Source organism: Rhinoderma darwinii, unplaced genomic scaffold (genome assembly GCF_050947455.1).
Source record: "Rhinoderma darwinii isolate aRhiDar2 unplaced genomic scaffold, aRhiDar2.hap1 Scaffold_4302, whole genome shotgun sequence".
Taxonomy (NCBI): domain Eukaryota; kingdom Metazoa; phylum Chordata; class Amphibia; order Anura; family Rhinodermatidae; genus Rhinoderma; species Rhinoderma darwinii.
In genome coordinates, this window is record NW_027463820.1 from 86,932 (window position 1) to 106,017 (window position 19,086).

Consider the following 19,086-nt stretch of genomic DNA (forward strand, 5'->3'; position numbering starts at 1 on the left):
TACATACATTACATTACTTATCCTGTATTGATCCTGAGTTACATTATTATACTGCAGAGCTGCACTCACTATTCTGCTGGTGGAGTCACTGTGTACATACATTACATTACTTATCCTGTACTGATCCTGAGTTACATCCTGTATTATACTCCAGAGCTGCACTCACTATTCTGCTGGTGGAGTCACTGTGTACATACATTACTTATCCTGTACTGATCCTGAGTTATATCCTGTATTATACTCCAGAGCTGCACTCACTATTCTGCTGGTGGAGTCACTGTGTACATACATTACATTACTTATCCTGTACTGATCCTGAGTTACATCCTGTATTATACTCCAGAGCTGCACTCACTATTCTGCTGGTGGAGTCACTGTGTACATACATTACATTACTTATCCTGTACTGATCCTGAGTTACATCCTGTATTATACTCCAGAGCTGCACTCACTATTCTGCTGGTGGAGTCACTGTGTACATTACATTACATTACTTATCCTGTATTGATCCTGAGTTACATTATTATACTGCAGAGCTGCACTCAGTACAGTGCTGAGGGGTTTTACATGGTGGCAAGCAGCAGTTTGACTGCAGCTCTGGATGTGGCTAGAGTATAACATCAGTTAACCATCACTATTCATGGACAATATATAGTGGGCTTTGCTTCTGCACAATTTTTTGCCATATTATAGTTTTAATAGAAAAATAATAGTGATAAATTGTGGCAGCGAATACGATAATTCTAGATTTCCGTGACATCACTTTGTTTGCTCTTTTTAAACCTCACGGACAGAGGTAACATCTGGAGCTCGGAGGTGGGGGAAGACTGAGTCTTGTCTTGGCAGCACTGCATTATGGATCTGGCATCGGCCCTTCCAGTCTCGCTCATGAAGCAGTAGAGCAGGGGATCGGCTAAGCAGTTGACACTTGATAACGCAACCGTCAGTTTGTATGGAACAAATATTGTATGGGCGAAGGTGCAATCGTCCGGCTCCCATATACTCCGTATTAAGAGCACGATGTGGTAGGGGGTGAAGCTGAGTGTGAACATGACCACGATGATGAGCAGCAGCTGCGTGATCTTCTGTTTGTCCTTGTCCACCGTGGCCTGGTTATTCTGCACCGCCACGTAGATCCGGTAGTAGCAGAAGATCATGATGAGCAACGGGAGAAAATGGCCGACGCCGACATTAAATAGGCTGTAATAGGATTTCCATTTCTCCATGGGAAAGATGTCGTAACAGAAAATGTCTTTGGTATTATTGAAGGTCTCCTTCTTCAGCAGGATGATGATGTTGGACGCGCTCTGCACCGTCCACACTCCGAGGCTGATATAAGTCGCCATTCTCCTCGTCCTGAGGTGCTGAAATTTAAAGGGATAGACCACAGCCAGATATCTGTCCAGGGATATACAGGTCAGGAAGGCAGCGCTGCAGTACAGATTGGTGTGCATGCTGTAGGCGCTCCATGAGCAGAGCCATTCCGTAAACCTCCAGTTATCATGATTCAGACTGAAGTCAATCCACAAGGGAAAGGTGAACGCGTAGAAGAGGTCGGAGCAGGACAGGTTAAACAGGTAGATGCCCAGCTCGTTCTTCTTCCTCACCTGCTGGTAGGAGACGTACAGTGATATGCAGTTGGCCGGGACACTCAGCACGAACACCAGTATATAAGTGGAGGGGAACAGGTACTGGTCTAGGCTGTGCTCCGGGGTGCAGTTAAGACTTTTGTTGACGTGATACATTATAATAATGATGTAATAGTCCTAACAGTCTGTGATCTCACGTCTCATAGTCAGGCGACTATGGGTGCCGGTTCATTGACGACATTTTTTACGTAACCTCTGGATCTCCGTTATTGCCTGACATACGGATAAGATATCTAATGGTTTGATGTTTTCCCGAAGTTTTCTAGAATAAAGTTAACACAGACAAAACTGTTATAAATTATATTTGGAAAATGTGCACAGAGGAGACAGCAGTCATATGTGGCACTCACTGTATGGCGGAGACAGCAGTCATATGTGGCACTCACTGTATGGCGGAGACAGAGGAGACAGCAGTCATATGTGGCACTCACTGTATGGCAGAGACAGAGGAGACAGCAGTCATATGTGGCACTCACTGTATGGCGGAGACAGAGGAGACAGCAGTCATATGTGGCACTCACTGTATGGCAGAGACAGAGGAGACAGCAGTCATATGTGGCACTCACTGTATGGCAGAGACAGAGGAGACAGCAGTCATATGTGGCACTCACTGTATGGCAGAGACAGAGGAGACAGCAGTCATATGTGGCACTCACTGTATGGCGGAGACAGAGGAGACAACAGTCATATGTTGCACTCACTGTATGGCGGAGACAGAGGAGACAGCAGTCATATGTGGCACTCACTGTATGGCGGAGACAGCAGTCATATGTTGCCATCACAGTATGGCGGAGACAGAGGAGACAGCAGTCATATGTTGCCATCACAGTATGGCGGAGACAGAGGAGACAGCAGTCATATGTTGCACTCACTGTATGGCGGAGACAGAGGAGACAGCAGTCATATGTTGCACTCACTGTATGGCGGAGACAGAGGAGACAGCAGTCATATGTGGCACTCACTGTATGGCAGTATTAAAGGGGTCACCCGGGCACCAAAAACTGCATTGGATTAATATTTTTATGTGAAAAGAAGTCACTTACTAATGAACTTTCTTGTTTAATTTGGTTCTAAGTCGGTGAATTGTTCCCGGAAATGTCCTGCACTTTCCTAATATTGATGACGCGGCTCCACGTGACTGAGGACGTGCTGCCTGTGCTGTTCGCGTCGGCGTGTTATCAAGCGCATGACCGCAAGGGGCTGTCGCTGGAGTCACCGGGCAGAGCATCAGCTGATACCCTGATCGGGAACTGCAGCGATCTATACACTTTGTTTCTATTCACTTCTATGCACCCACCCATATCTTCGCTGGTGCTGCTGGACAGTGGATTAGGATAGAGAGATAGATAGATGGATAGATATTGGATAGATAGATATGAGATAGATAGATAGATAGATAGATAGATAGATATGAGATAGATAGATAGATAGATAGATATGGGATAGATAGATAGATAGATATGAGATAGATAGATAGATATGAGATAGATAGATAGATAGATAGATAGATAGATAGATAGATAGATATGAGATCAATACTACTTTTTTTCTTTGGCGTTTGAGAGACACTTCTGACTTTTTAAACAAATTAAACTTGGTCAAGGTAAAACAGGGACAACATATCACACTTGCATCTGTCGATGTTGTAAGTCTATACACGTCCATAGAACATCATTGAGGTCTACAGGTTATTGCTACTTACCTACGGGAATCCAAATACACAGTAGAGGCACAACAATTCTTTCTTACTTGTTACAGATAATACTGACTGATAATCACTTCCTTTTCTGTGATCATTTCTATATACAGACTCAGGGTACGGCAATGGGGTCGAATGTAGCCCCAACATATGCCAATATGTAAATGCGATATCTTGAGGAGACGTTCGTCTATGTGTCCCACCACTTCAGTCATGCACTGAGGCGGTGGAGATACATAGACGACGTCTTCCTAATTTTTACCGGTAGTGACAGTGAATTACAACACTCATTTATTTTTTTTAAATACCATAGATCCTATGGTCAAGTTTACCCTCATAAGTTCAGACAAATCGATACAGTTTCTTGATGTACTGATTCATTTTCAGGACGGTTTTCTCACCACGGAATTGTATGTAAAGCCCACAGATAGAAATAATTTATTGGCATTTAATAGCAACCATCCACGATCGATGGTTAAAAGTCTTCCCACTAGCCAGTATACACACACACACACACACACACACACACACACACACACACACACATGCTAAACGGATAACGAGCACGGAAACAAATATCGACAAAACATTCCAGGATATGGAAAATAAATTCAGTCATAGAGGTTATCCACTATCCTCTCCCAAACGCCAAAGAAAAAAAGTAGAACAGATGAATAGAGGCAAATTACTGACTACGAAACAACGAACTCCAACTCCAACTCCAACCTATGCGGAGGATAGTCACTCTATCAATAAAATTATATTGAAACATTGGCCAATGTTAACACATTGTTTACCTCATATCCCAGAGACCAAACATACTCCGCTGTTCTCGTATCGGAGATCGACTAATCTATGCGATAGGTTGGTGAAATCTGACATAGGAACAGGTAAAACACAGAGACGGACATGTCTCCCGAAGCAGAAAGGCTGTTATCCTTGTATGAACTGTTTAAACAGACACACGAGATACGGATCTATCTGAATTGTATCTCGGACTATGTTATTTACATCCTAGAATGTCCGTGCCACCTTCTCTATGTTGGAGAAACCTCTTTAGAATTTAAGGTTAGATTAAACCAACACCGGTAATACCATTCGTAACGATTGGACCTCCCGTGTCTAAACACGATACGGGGGACGGTCACAGAGAGAGAGATATTGGTTCACCTGGTAGATCATGGTCCGGTTCCACGTAGAGGGGACAATCGCATTAAACTATTGAGATACAAAGAGTTGCAATGGATAGATCGACTCCAAACATTAAAGCCACACGGGCTTCGCGTTGATTTCATTACAAGTGGTGGGATCCAGGATCTGACTTGCCCACAGGGTGGGGATGAAATGGGCGCAGGTCGTCCGGGGACATCATTTAGTGTATAGAATTAATTACAGTTGTTTTTTTTTTCTAATTATATAAATTTCTTCCAGATTTCGTCACAAAGAGCCGGATACGAGTTCCTTCCATGTCTAGTTTGGATCCTCGTTCCCGATGTGTTATACATGTTTTTATTAAAAATATTGCTATCGATCCTATACACGTATCCACCTAATTCACGCATTATATTGAAAACGTTACGAGGCATTGCATATCCTGTAATTTAAGTTTTTTTCTCACTTTGAAACAAATATCAGAAATATTTTTCCTTAGGACTCAATACACACTAATGCGTTTTTCCTGCGTTTTTTTACAGTCTATATAAGAATAACATGTTACTAGGTTTATATGTCAACAACAGAGACATTAATATACATATATACATTATAATTATTGAAGCCGCAACAATTATTTTTTCTAAGGCTCCATTACGCATATTTATCATAGTATCTACATTATCCGATGGTATATGCAGCCTCTGTTTCCATAACTTGCAGAGATGTCAATTACTAATAACTTTAGGCAAACCAGTGTCATGTTTTATATTTATGATAATCGTTGAAGTGCGCAGGCGCTGACATGCGCATTGGTATAAATAATTATAGGGGAGAAAACCTCACCAAACATGGCCGCCGACGACCTCATATCACCAGTGCGCGTGCGTGGACTTGCGCATTGGGTTTCTGCCTGAAAGAGCGTTTATTATAATGAGGATGAGACCCTCACGTGTGAAACGGCAGAGCTGCGCAGCTTGAGACTGAGGACGCGGAAATAATACATTAGCGCAACGGAACACGGATCATTGTGTTACATGAGAATGCGGTTTTTAACAAATTGCACACATCTGCACCGGTTTAATATTGTTGTAACAATTAGCACTTTATTTACACATCTGATGAATTATTGCACTTGATCTCCTTGTAGATAGATCATTGCTGACACAATATGGATTGTTATATGTGGCATTTTTGCGTTTTTTTTTACATTTATGTATCAATCACCTGTTAATTGGGACTATTTGTTTCGCCTCCATATATATCACTGATCTGTACACTGTTAACATGCTGGAGAAAATCCTCGTGCAACATTTTGGCTCAATACAAGGAGCCTGTTAGGCTCTGTTCACACGCCAGACTAAAAACATCTGAAAATACGGAGCTGTTCTCAAGGGAACACAGCTCCTGATTTTTAGACGTTTTTGAAGCCACTCGCGATTTTCGCAGCGTTTTTTACGGCCGTTTTTGGAGCTTTTTTCAATCGAGTCTATAAAAAAACAGCTCCAAAAACGCCCCAAGATGTGTCCTGCACTTCTTTTTCGCGGCCGTTTTTTTTTACGCGGCCGTTTCTAAAAACGGTCATGTAAAAAAACGGCCCGTCAGAATAGAACTCAGTTTTTCCCATTAAAATCAATGGGCAGATATTTGGAGGCATTCTGCTTCCGAAAATAGGCCTTGTGAACATTCGCTTAAAAGCTACTTTTTTCACCTAGATTTGGAGTGCTGCCTATTTTTGGACACATTCGATTAGATAGATAAATATGAGATAGATAGATAGATATGAGGTAGATAGATAGATAGATAGATAGATAGATAGATAGATAGATAGATAGATAGATATGAGATAGATAGATAGATATGAGATAGATAGATAGATAGATAGATAGATATGAGGTAGATAGATAGATAGATAGATAGATATGAGGTAGATAGATAGATAGATAGATAGATAGATAGATAGATAGATAGATATGAGGTAGATAGATAGATAGATAGATAGATAGATAGATATGAGGTAGATAGATAGATAGATTAGATAGATAGATAGATAGATAGATAGATTAGATAGATATGAGATAGATATGAGAGATAGATAGATAGATAGATAGATAGATATGAGGTAGATAGATAGATAGATATGAGATAGATAGATAGATAGATATGAGATAGATAGATAGATAGATAGATAGATAGATAGATAGATAGATAGATAGATAGATAGATAGATATGAGATAGATAGATAGATAGATAGATAGATAGATAGATATGAGGTAGATAGATAGATAGATAGATTAGATAGATATGAGATAGATAGATATGAGATAGATAGATAGATAGATAGATAGATAGATAGATTAGATGGATATGCGATAGATAGATATGAGATAGATAGATAGATAGATATGAGATAGATAGATATGAGATAGATAGATGGATATGAGATGACTGTGTTACATAGGACTGCAGATAACACCTACCACATTATATATACTGAATGAGCTATCAGTGCACACAGGAAATAATGATCAATCAGCTCTGCTACATCTGTGTTTGTCATTACTCAGATCATCCATAGAACTTTCTACTCCTGTATCTATGGGGACCGTTATCTATTTGCCGCGGGTTCAGGACTCACCGTCTCTCATGTCCGTGGTGTCTGTGTGAAAGCAGAACTGTCAATTTCCTCCTAAATTCCAGGGCCACCAAAGTTTCTTCATGTCTGTTCCTTATTGTGACAACTTCTCATTACAGAACGAATCGCCCACTTCCCAAACTTTACAGTCAACAACCTCCGGGGTCTCCCTGTTCCTCTGTCAGCGCTGAGCTCACTCTGCTACATCACACGGCCGATGTGAGAGCACAAGAAATTTACCATGCAAAACCTCCGCCCCTGAACCGCAGAGGAATGGAGGACGGCCAAGAGATCAGACATGAAGAGTCCGCCCCGTACACAGCCCCGTATACAGCCTCGTCACAGCCCCGTACACAGCCTCGTCACAGCCCCGTACACAGCCTCGTCACAGCCCCGTACACAGCCTCGTCACAGCCTCGTCACAGCCCCGTACACAGCCTCGTCACAGCCCCGTACACAGCCTCGTCACAGCCCCGTACACAGCCTCGTCACAGCCCCGTACACAGCCTCGTCACAGCCTCGTCACAGCCCCGTACACAGCCTCGTCACAGCCCCGTACACAGCCTCGTCACAGCCCCGTACACAGCCTCGTCACAGCCCCGTACACAGCCTCGTCACAGCCCCGTACACAGCCTCGTCACAGCCCCGTACACAGCCTCGTCACAGCCCCGTACACAGCCTCGTCACAGCCCCGTACACAGCCTCGTCACAGCCCCGTACACAGCCTCGTACACAGCCCCGTACACAGCCTCGTCACAGCCCCGTACACAGCCTAGTACACAGCCTCGTTACAGCCCCTGTACACAGCCTGGTCACAGCCTGGTCACAGCCCCGTACACAGCCTCGTCACAGCCCCGTACACAGCCTCGTCACAGCCCCGTACACAGCCTCGTCACAGCCCCGTACACAGGCTCGTCACAGCCCCGTACACAGCCTCGTCACAGCCCCGTACACAGGCTCGTCACAGCCCCGTACACAGCCTCGTCACAGCCCCGTACACAGCCTCGTCACAGCCCCGTACACAGCCTCGTCACATCCCCGTACACAGCCCCGTACACAGCCTCGTCACAGCCCCGTACACAGCCTCGTCACAGCCCCATACACAGCCTAGTACACAGCCTCGTCACAGCCCCTGTACACAGCCCCGTACACAGCCTCATCACAGCCCCGCACACAGGCTCGTCACAGCCCCGTACACAGGCTCGTCACAGCCTCGTCACAGCCCCGTACACAGCCTCGTCACAGCCCCGTACAGCCTCGTCACAGCCCCGTCACAGCCCCGTACACAGCCTCGTCACAGCCCCGTACACAGGCTCGTCACAGCCCCGTACACAGCCCCGTACACAGCCTCGTCACAGCCCCGTACACAGCCTCGTCACAGCCCCGTACACAGCCTCGTCACATCCCCGTACACAGCCCCGTACACAGCCTCGTCACAGCCCCGTACACAGCCTCGTCACAGCCCCGTACACAGCCTAGTACACAGCCTCGTCACAGCCCCTGTACACAGCCCCGTACACAGCCTCATCACAGCCCCGCACACAGGCTCGTCACAGCCCCGTACACAAGCTCGTCACAGCCTCGTCACAGCCCCGTACACAGCCTCGTCACAGCCCCGTACAGCCTCGTCACAGCCCCGTCACAGCCCCGTACACAGCCTCGTCACAGCCCCGTACACAGCCTCGTCACAGCCCCGTACACAGCCTCGTCACAGCCCTTTAAATGACAAACAAGATCATCCTACATAGTGACGTTAATAAAAGGGGCGGAGCCGTGACAACTTCTCGTGCATGCTCATGAATACAAGAGCGGTTGTCCCCATTATAAAAGGTGTTGATATGACGCAGGTACCGTATAATGAATGACTGCCGGGACAGGGAGCTTGGGCTGCTCCGAGCCCCTATATTGTTCACACGATGAGAGGCATTTACGTGTGAAAAGACAGACTGTTAACAGCTGCCTCGTTTCACACGTAAATGCTCCTCCTCGTAATATACGAGGCGTCTGGGACGCTCGTATATCTTTAGCTGCTCTTCATTGAGTTCAATGAAGAACAGCTCAAATTACGTGGCAAAGAAGTGCCCTGCACTTCTTTGCCGAGGCAGTCAATTTACGCGTCGTCGTTTGACAGCTGTCAAACGACGACGCGTAAATGACAGGTCGTCTGCACAGTACGTCGGCAAACCCATTCAAATGAATGGGCAGATGTTTGCCGACGTATTGCAGCCCTATTTTCAGATGTAAAACGAGGCATAATACGCCTCGTTTACGTCTGAAAATAGGTCGTGTGAACCCAGCCTAAGACCCCTGTCCCTGCACTACACCTTTATGGCACATGTAGCCGGGACAGAAGACATCACTGTAAACTGGTGGGGTCACATAATCCGCTGGATTTCAGGCCCTGCCAATGCCATGTTGGTGGTGCCACCTCTCATAGGCAATACAGCGCAGGAGGAGCCTGACCTCAATCGCGACACGGTACTACCTGAGCTGGGGCCCGCCTGCCCCCCACTCGCGTCCTGTAATCCAGGACAGCCCCCTGCTACAGCCGTCCCCTCAGGCAGCCGCCGGACCGCTGTCCGGCCTTCGCGTCTGCCCAGTCCCAAAACATCCTGTGGACCTGCCGTATAACAAGTGTCCGCCCACGTGCGAGTTCACCCCGCCGAATAGCTAGTGGTAAACTCGCCGTGGTCCACCACCGAAACCGCTCTTAGCAGGAGTGCAGCGCCACGATCCGGCGTTACATCACATTATTTCTAACATGGGAGGGGGTGGGTCTGTCCTTCTCCTGATAAGTTCTGCCTTAGGCCCCATGCACACGACCGCATTTTCATCTATCCCGAAATACTGTGCGGAAATACGGATCCATAACAAAAGTGGGAGGCAAATGATGTCACCAACATGTTACCTAGCAACGCTTCTGTAAATACGGACGCACATCGGCTTCTATAGGAGAGTCCGTGCCGTAATTACTGACAAGAAAACCCCTACACCGCTCCCCCTCATTACTGATGCGCTCCCCCAGATCTTCCCATCATCACTCCCCTCTCTTACACCTATCCCAAGGTGAACAAAGAGTTCCCCCTCCTCCCCCCAGACATGCTGGTGCTGTTGGTGATGCGGCCAGCGCCATTTTAAACCCGCTGCTACCCCTAACCACCTTTACCAGGGACGCCCTGGCCCCCCTTATGCTTCCTTGGGCCTAGTCGTCCCTCACTTTCCGCAATCAAATCCAACCAGATTGTTCACTTTGCTGATGTGGGATCCATAAACAGGAGTTATAAGTAGGCGGACTGTGCTGTTCTTGAGTGACAGGAGGTGCAGTAACCGCCCCTCCCCCATTATGTCCCATATCTCCAGCGCTGAGACCTCTACATCCGTATATGTGACTGATATCAGGCGCTCGTCCAGCACGGTCAGGCCACGTGCACACACAAAATAACAAACGTCTGAAAATACGGCGCTGATAACGGAAAACAACTCCTCATTTGCAGACGTTTTTTATTCAAAGTCGCGTTTTTAACGGCCGTTTTTGGAGCTGTTTTTCTATAGAGTCTATGTAAAACAGCTCCAAAAACGGCTGTAGAGGTGACATGCACTTCTTTTAAGCGGCCGTTTTTTTACGTGGCTGTTTGGGAAAACGGCCACGTAAAAAAACGCCCCGTTGGAACAGAGCGCCGCTTTTCCCATTAAAGTCAATGGGCAGATATTTGGAGGCGATTTATTCAGTCGTTTTTCGGGCCATAAACGTCCCGAAAAACGGCCGAAAATAGCTTGTGTGAACATCCCCTTATAAGCCGCGGACTGTGGGATCACTGACTCATTAGGGCAAATGCATACAATACGTATTCTGTGCCGATTTGTCGCGTGTATTTTCCTGCAGCGTAACGCGGGACCAGCAATGTAAAGGACATTCCAGTTTTCAGTGCGGTTTTTACGTTTTGATGCATAAATTGCTGCGCGTTTTGGTGCGATTTTCCTCTGCATTTTCTAAATCTCGTCCACTTTGCTACTTCTGTAAATGCTGCAGAGTTTCCGCACACGGTTCCCTTGAGGAAATTCTGCGTTTACGCTACGTGGGAACCCGGCCTGACTGCAGATTTTACCTTCATTTATCTCAGGTTTTGATGCAGATTTTCTGCAGCGTGTGAACGTAGCCCTAATATAAAGCCTAGAACTTCTGACATTAGGGGGAGATACATTAGGACATGACGCCCTCCATCTACTTTATCCTTCTCCAGATCTCAGGAGCGCAGCTCAAGGTCATCATCGCTCTGTTCCTCACAGTGGCGGACACAGACTGCAAAAGGCCCCTGTGCAGATAATGTGCCAGGGCCCCCCCCCCCCACCCCGCAAACTTCTCATGGCCGACGGTCCGCTTTCAGCTGCATCGCTGGGTCTCCTAAGTGACCCAACAATGCAGCACTAGCAGCCGGGGCGTCACTAAGGCTGGGTTCACACACACACTATTTACGGACGTAATTTGGGCGTTTTAGCATTGAATTACATCCGAAAATGCGGCTCAAAAGCGTCGGAAAACATCTGCCCATTCATTTGAATGGGTCTTACGATGTTCTGTGCCGATGGTCATTTTTTTTTACGCGCCGCTGTCGAAAGGCGGCGCGTAAAAAACTGCCTGTCACTTCTTCAGATGTAAATGGAGCCGTTTTCCATGGACTCCATGGAAAACCAGCTTCAATTACTTCCGTAGTGGACGCAGCAAAAGACGCCTGCACATGCCATTACGGCTGAAATTACGGTGCTGTTTTCTCCTGAAAACAGCACAGTAATTTCAGCCGTAACAGACGCTGCCGTGTGAACATACCCTCAGGGCTTAAAATGTCCGGGAAATAGCCCCAATACATATGTGTCCGCCCCAAAAAAAAGTGTGTGTATAGGAGACAGCATAGCATATCTATAGCACTACGACCCTATAAACTATGGATAGGATTAGATACAGTGGCTGAGCAGACAGTATCACACATGATAGGATTAGATACAGTGGCTCAGAAGGCAGTATCACACATGATAGGATTAGATACACAGCTCAGCAGACAGTATCACACATGATAGGATTAGATACAGTGGCCCAGCAGACAGTATCACACATGATAGGATTAGATACAGTGGCTCAGCAGACAGTACCACACATGATAGGATTAGATACAGTGGCTCAGCAGACAGTACCACACATGATAGGATTAGATACAGTGGCTCAGCAGACAGTATCACACATGATAGGATTAGATACAGTGGCTCAGCAGACAGTACCACACATTATAGGATTAGATACAGTGGCTCAGCAGACAGTATCACACATGATAGGATTAGATACAGTGGCTCAGCAGACAGTATCACACATGATCGGATTAGATATAGGGCCCAGCACAGTATCATACATGATTGGATTAGATACACAGCTCAGCAGACTGTATCACACATGATAGGATTAGATACAGGGCCCAGCTCGCTGACATTGCGGCTCCAGCGCTGGACCCAGGAAAGGTAAGAATAATAATTTTGCTTCTTTATGTGTTACTGATTATTTTTGTGTGTTTGTGTTTTTTTTACAGGTTCGGTTGTTGGACTTCGGATACGAGGACTTCAATGACGGCGTTTTTTTTATTCTCAATAAAATGGTTAATGAGGGTTGTGTTTTTATTTCAATAAAAAAAATTTCTATGTGCTTGTATCTTTTTAAACTTTATTATCACCGCCTTAGTAATGGCCGCTGGCTGATTGACAACCTCCATTACTAAGGCGAGGCTTAATGTTAGCCGGTGCAGAGTCTACACTAACCCCCATTATTACCCCGGTACCCACCGCCACCAGGGGTACTGGGAAGAGCCGGGTACAAACCAGTACCCGACCAGCTGTAGTGACGGGCAGGCACCGGGGTGGCCGCAGGCTGGTAGTATTAGGCTGGGGAAGGCCAAAAACAGTGGCCCTTCCCACCCTTGTAATGCTGCCTGCTGCTGCTGTGTTGTATCTGGCTGGTTATGAAAATTGGGGGGGACCCGACATCGTTCTTTCCAATTATTTTTTAAATGACGTGGCGTCCCCCCCATTTTCATAACCAGCCAGATACAATAAAGCAGCAGCAGCCTAGCATCACCAGGGTAGGAAGGGCCACTGTATCTGGCCTTTCCCCTCCTGATAATACCAGCCTGCGGCCACCCCAGTGGCCGACCATCACTACAGATGGTCAGGTACTGGATCGTACCCGGCTCTTCCCAGCACCCCTGGTGGCGGTGGGTACCGGGGTAATAAAGGGGGTTAGTGTTAGCCTCTGCACCGGCTAACACTAAGCCCTGCCTTAGCAATGGATGCTGTCAATCAGCCGGCGGCCATTACTAAGGCGGTAGTAATATAGTTTAAAAAAAACCACAAAGACATAGAAAAAATATTTTATTGAAATAAAAAAAAAAAACACAACCCTCATTAACCATTTTATTAATAAAAAAAAAAGCTGTCATCGAAGTAGTCCTGGAATCCGCCGTAGTCCAACGACCGAACCTGTAAGAAAACACACAAAAAATGATTAGTAACACATGTGTTAGGGTATGTGCACACACACTAATTACGTCCGGAATTGACGGACGTATTTCGGCCGCAAGTACCGGACCGAACACACTGCAGGGAGCCGGGCTCCTAGCATCATAGTTATGTACGACGCTAGGAGTCCCTGCCTCGCTGCCGGACAACTGTCCGGTACTGAAAACATGATTACAGTACAGGACAGTTGTCCCACAGCGAGGCAGGGACTCCTAGCGTCGTACATAGGTACGACGCTAGGAGCCCGGCTCCCTGCAGTGTGTTCGGTCCGGTACTTGCGGCCGAAATACATCCGTCACTTACGGACGTAATTAGTGTCTGTGCACATACCCTAAGGCTTAGATACAGGGCCCATGTGTGATACTGTCTGTGGGACCCTGTATCTAAGCCTACCACAAGGTAGGCTTAGATACAGGGTCCAGCAGACAGTAATCTTATACAGTATAAGATTACTGTGTGCTGGGGCCCTGTATCTAAACCTACAGTGTGGTAGGCTTAGATACAGGGCCCAGCAGACAGGATCACGCATGGGCCATGTATCTAAGCCTACCATGTGATTGGCTTAGATACAGGGCCCAGCAGACAGCATCACACAATCTGTGATCCTGTCTCATGGGCCCCCTAAGCCTGCTACATCGTAGGCTTAGGGGTTGTGCAGTCCCTAAACATTGATGGCCTATCCTCAGGATAGGCCATCAATAGCTGATGTGTCGCCCGGGACCCGCCAATCAGCTGTTTTGAAGGGGCCGCAGCACTCGTACGAGAGCTGCTTCCCCTTCATTTCACTACTCGCCCACACTGTGAATCGCCGAAACCGATTCACAGTGTGACCGGAATGAAGTGACAGGAATGAAGGGGAGCAGCTCTCGTACGAGTGCTGCGGCCCCTTCAAAACAGCTGATTGGCGGGTCCCAGGAGTCGGACCCCGCCAGTCAGGGCTATCTTACCTTCCTCTTCGGCCGCGGCGGGAGTTCTGTAGTCTCGATGCTGTGCGCGGCGGCATAGCGCTGTGACGTCATGCGCTGCGCACAGCGCCTGACCTCAGGACCTCCGCTGCGATCCGGAACCAGGAAGGTAAGTAAAGTATGTTACTATAGTAACAGGGGCCCGCGGCCCGAGTTACTATAGTAACTTTTTATTGATGTGGTGCGGGGGGCCGTGGGCCCCCCTGGCTTCGGGGCCCGGTCGCAATTGCGACCGCTGCGACCCCTATAGCTACGCCAGTGGTCCACGGGCCTCTGTCTCAGTCCTCAGCATCGCGCAGCTGAGAACTGAGTCGGCCAGCAGAGGAACGGGCCCCCTTCCCACGCGGGGCCCTTGTGCAGCTGCACCGGCTGCACATGCGGTATGTCCGCCCCTGGTTCCTCAGCATTTCTTAATTACCCAATTATCTGAGCTCGGGTTACGTCCTGGGACCTGCAGGTTATTTGTCCTTGAGGACTGGACCGGATGACCTCTGCGGGAATGGAACGCGGAGCCGTGCAGAGAAGATCACTCATCTATCAGTCATTTAGCTGCTGACGGAGCAGAGGGTCTGGTGTGCGGAGAATGGAGGGGGAGCACGGATACAGATCACATGTCTGGGCACATTCCTCCGCAGGACCCCAATACTTACCCGCTGCCCCTCTTTCCTGCTACTGGGAATGAGATCTGCATTAAAGGGCCGGCACTGTCTGGGGTAAATAAAGATTCATCATTATAGAATGAAAAGTTCTGCAACTTTCTAATAAACTTTGTTTCAATTAGCACCAGTTGCAAGACCTCTGTTTGCTTTCAGTGAATGAAAACGCTCTTGTTTACATAGACGCAAGTGTGTGGCTCAATACAGGAATGAGTTTTGAAGTACTGTAGCAAGCCCTGCACCTGTGTTAATTGGACATGAATCGGATGGGTTGCCACTCATTGACAACAAGTAGAGATATTGAAGCTGGTGAGGCATTGAAACACCAAGTACATGAGACCGTTTGCAGAACTTTTCAGTTTACTATGAATGTATATAAAACTGGAAGACCCCTTTAATAAATTGACTGTATCGCTCCTGTCCGGCTCCTCATTGTAAACATTGGGGTCGCACGAGTCCTGGTAAATATCCATGAATTCCGTGCGTCTAAACGTCGCCGTGCCGCCCTGGCCTTATAGGCTTCCCACTTTTACAATGGACTGATGAGGATTTCATGGTGCTAGACAAGAAGGCAGTGATGGGGACTCACGTTACACGGGGCGACATTCCTGTCCGCGCGCGGCGGCGCGCTTTGTCTATTTACGTTTTATATTAGTTTCAGAGATGATTTACTCTAAAAAAGATGAATTTCACTTGTCGCGATCTCCCCAGACCGGGCCGCAGTTAATGGGGGAGGGCACGACTAACCGCGTGTTTTGGCAACAGGGCAGGAGTTTTGTAGACATTCAGTATTAATTGCCCCAGCTGAGAAACTTCCCCCCCCGGGGTAAGAGGAAGGAAATCAATCACCCGCTGCCACGGACAGTAGCGGCTACTCATAAAAACAGAATCTGAGGTGTAAATATCACAACGATTCATGATAGGAAGCGACAAAGTCCCGGCGCGCTCACGTATTTATTGTAACGTTGTATAAGCGACGTCCAAGTGGTTGAAGTTGTAGGATGGCGCAAACTAATGTCATAAAGTCCCCACATTATCTGGAATTTACAAGACTTGTCCTCCAGTTTTACTAATTAGGATCCATAAACAGGAGTTATAAGGGTAAGGCCACGCGGAGCGGCCCTGACACGGTCGCAACGCGGGTAACAACCGCGCCGGCACCATGTTCAGTGCGGCTGTCTAATAGCCTGTTAGTGGCCGCATGTTAATGCGGGTAAACCGTCCCTTTAACTGCAAAATCGTGCGGCCATGAATTGATACACCCATAATGGCCGCACGATTTTGCGAGTTACAACAAGTTACCCCCTATTCATTCCTTACCCCGCTATCCCCGGCGCTCCCATAGAGAATGAACGGAGCGGCAGTGCGCATGTGACCGGAATACCCCATTACACGGTATTTGACGGCCGCTCCTACATAGTGCCAGCGCAGTTGTTGGCCGCGTTGCGACCGTGTCAGGGCTGCTCGGCGTGGCCTTACCCTGAGTAGCCGGGGGGGGGGGGGGCGGGGGGGTTTTGTGTCTTGTCTGTACTGGATCTTGTTTACATGTAAACTGAGGCCAAACTAAAGATTAGACGACAGCAGCGAGACCTGCACCGGCGAAATTTATCAGGACTGAACCAACTTTAGATACACGGCTCAGCAGACAGTATCACACATGATAGGATTAGATACAGGACTGAGCAGACAGTATCACACATGATAGGATTAGATACACAGCTCAGCAGACAGTATCACACATGATAGGATTAGATACAGCAGCTCAGCAGACAGAATCACACATGATAGGATTAGATACACAGCTCAGCAGACAGTATCACACATGATAGGATTAGATACAGGACTGAGCAGACCGTATCACACATGATAGGATTAGATACACAGCTCAACAGACAGTATCACACATGATAGGATTAGATACACAGCTCAGCAGACAGTATCACACATGATAGGATTAGATACACAGCTGAGCAGACAGTATCACACATGATAGGATTAGATACACAGCTCAGCAGACCATATCACACATGATAGGATTAGATACACAGCTCAGCAGACCATATCACACATGATAGGATTAGATACGCAGCTCAGCAGACCATATCACACATGATAGGATTAGATACAGGGCTCAGCAGACAGTATCACACATGATAGGATTAGATACATTGGCTCAGCAGACAGTATCACACATGATAGGATTAGATACAGGGCTCAGCAGACCATATCACACGATAGGATTAGATACAGGGCTCAGCAGACAGTATCACACATGGTAGGATTAGATACAGTGGCTCAGCAGACAGTATCACACATGGTAGGATTAGATACAGTGGCTCAGCAGACAGTATCACTCATGGTAGGATTAGATACACAGCTCAGCAGACAGTATCACACATGATAGGATTAGATACACAGCTGAGCAGACAGTATCACACATCATAGGATTAGATACACAGCTCAGCAGACAGTATCACACATCATAGGATTAGATACACAGCTCAGCAGACAGTATCACACATCATAGGATTAGATACACAGCTCAGCAGACAGTATCACACATGATAGGATTAGATACACAGATCAGCAGACTGTTCTCGGCAGTTGCTAGGCGCCGGCACTTCCGGGTGTCATGTGATATGGTCAGGTGACTGCGGGGAGGTCAGCTGACAGGCCGCAGTGATGTTGCTGCTGTGGTCCGCGCTGTGTGTGCTGGGGGTGCGGGCGGTGTACGAGCTCAGTGACCGGGGAGGACTGGGCCTGGAGTTCGATGGAATCGGAGCTGTCAGCGGAGGAGGCGTGAGTGCACCGGGGGCAGCGAGGAGGAGAGGACCGGGGGGGTTATAGGTGGAAGAGAGGAGAGGAGTGGGGGGGATACAGGTGTAGGAGGAGGAGGAGAGATATACAGGTGTGGGAGGAGGAGGGATATACAGGTGTGGGAGGAGGAGGGATATACAGGTGTGGGAGGAGGAGGGGGGGGATATACAGGTGTGGGAGGAGGAGGGGGGGATATACAGGTGTGGGAGGAGGAGGGGGGATATACAGGTGTGGGAGGAGGAGGGGGGGGGGATATACAGGTGTGGGAGGAGGAGGGATATACAGGTGTGGGAGGAGGAGGGATATACAGGTGTGGGAGGAGGAGGAGGAGGGATATACAGGTGTGGGAGGAGGAGGAGGGGGGGATATACAGGTGTGGGAGGAGGAGGAGGGGGGGATATACAGGTGTGGGAGGAGGAGGAGGGGGGGATATACAGGTGTGGGAGGAGGAGGGGGGGATATACAGGTGTGGGAGGAGGAGGGGGGGATATACAGGTGTGGGAGGAGGAGGAGGGGGGGATATACAGGTGTAGGAGGAGGGGGGATATACAGGTGTGGGAGGAGGAGGAGGGGGGGATATACAGGTGTGGGAGGAGGGGGGATATACAGGTGTGGGAGGAGGGGGGATATACAGGTGTGGGAGGAGGAGGAGGAGGGGGGATATACAGGTGTGGGAGGAGGAGGAGGAGGGGGGATATACAGGTGTGGGAGGAGGAGGAGGGATATACAGGTGTGGGAGGAGGAGGGGGGATATACAGGTGTGGGAGGAGGAGGGGGGATATACAGGTGTGGGAGGAGGAGGGGGGATATACAGGTGTGGGAGGAGGAGGGGGGATATACAGGTGTGGGAGGAGGAGGGGGGATATACAGGTGTGGGAGGAGGAGGGGGGATATACAGGTGTGGGAGGAGGAGGGGGGATATACAGGTGTGGGAGGAGGAGGGGGGATATACAGGTG

At 48.0% G+C, this 19,086-nt stretch overlaps 1 protein-coding gene across 1 annotated transcript; it reads right to left on the reverse strand.

Moving 5' to 3' along the window:
- Positions 1-679: 679 nt before the first annotated feature.
- GPR65 (G protein-coupled receptor 65) lies at positions 680-2,230 on the reverse strand. Its single transcript, XM_075848593.1, has 2 exons — positions 2,000-2,230; positions 680-1,911 (listed from the first exon to the last, which is right to left on the reverse strand). Exon 2 carries the CDS (start codon positions 1,743-1,745, stop codon positions 744-746), a length of 1,002 nt encoding a protein of 333 aa, XP_075704708.1. The 5' UTR covers positions 1,746-1,911; positions 2,000-2,230; the 3' UTR covers positions 680-743.
- Between the last annotated feature and the right edge of the window lie 16,856 nt (positions 2,231-19,086).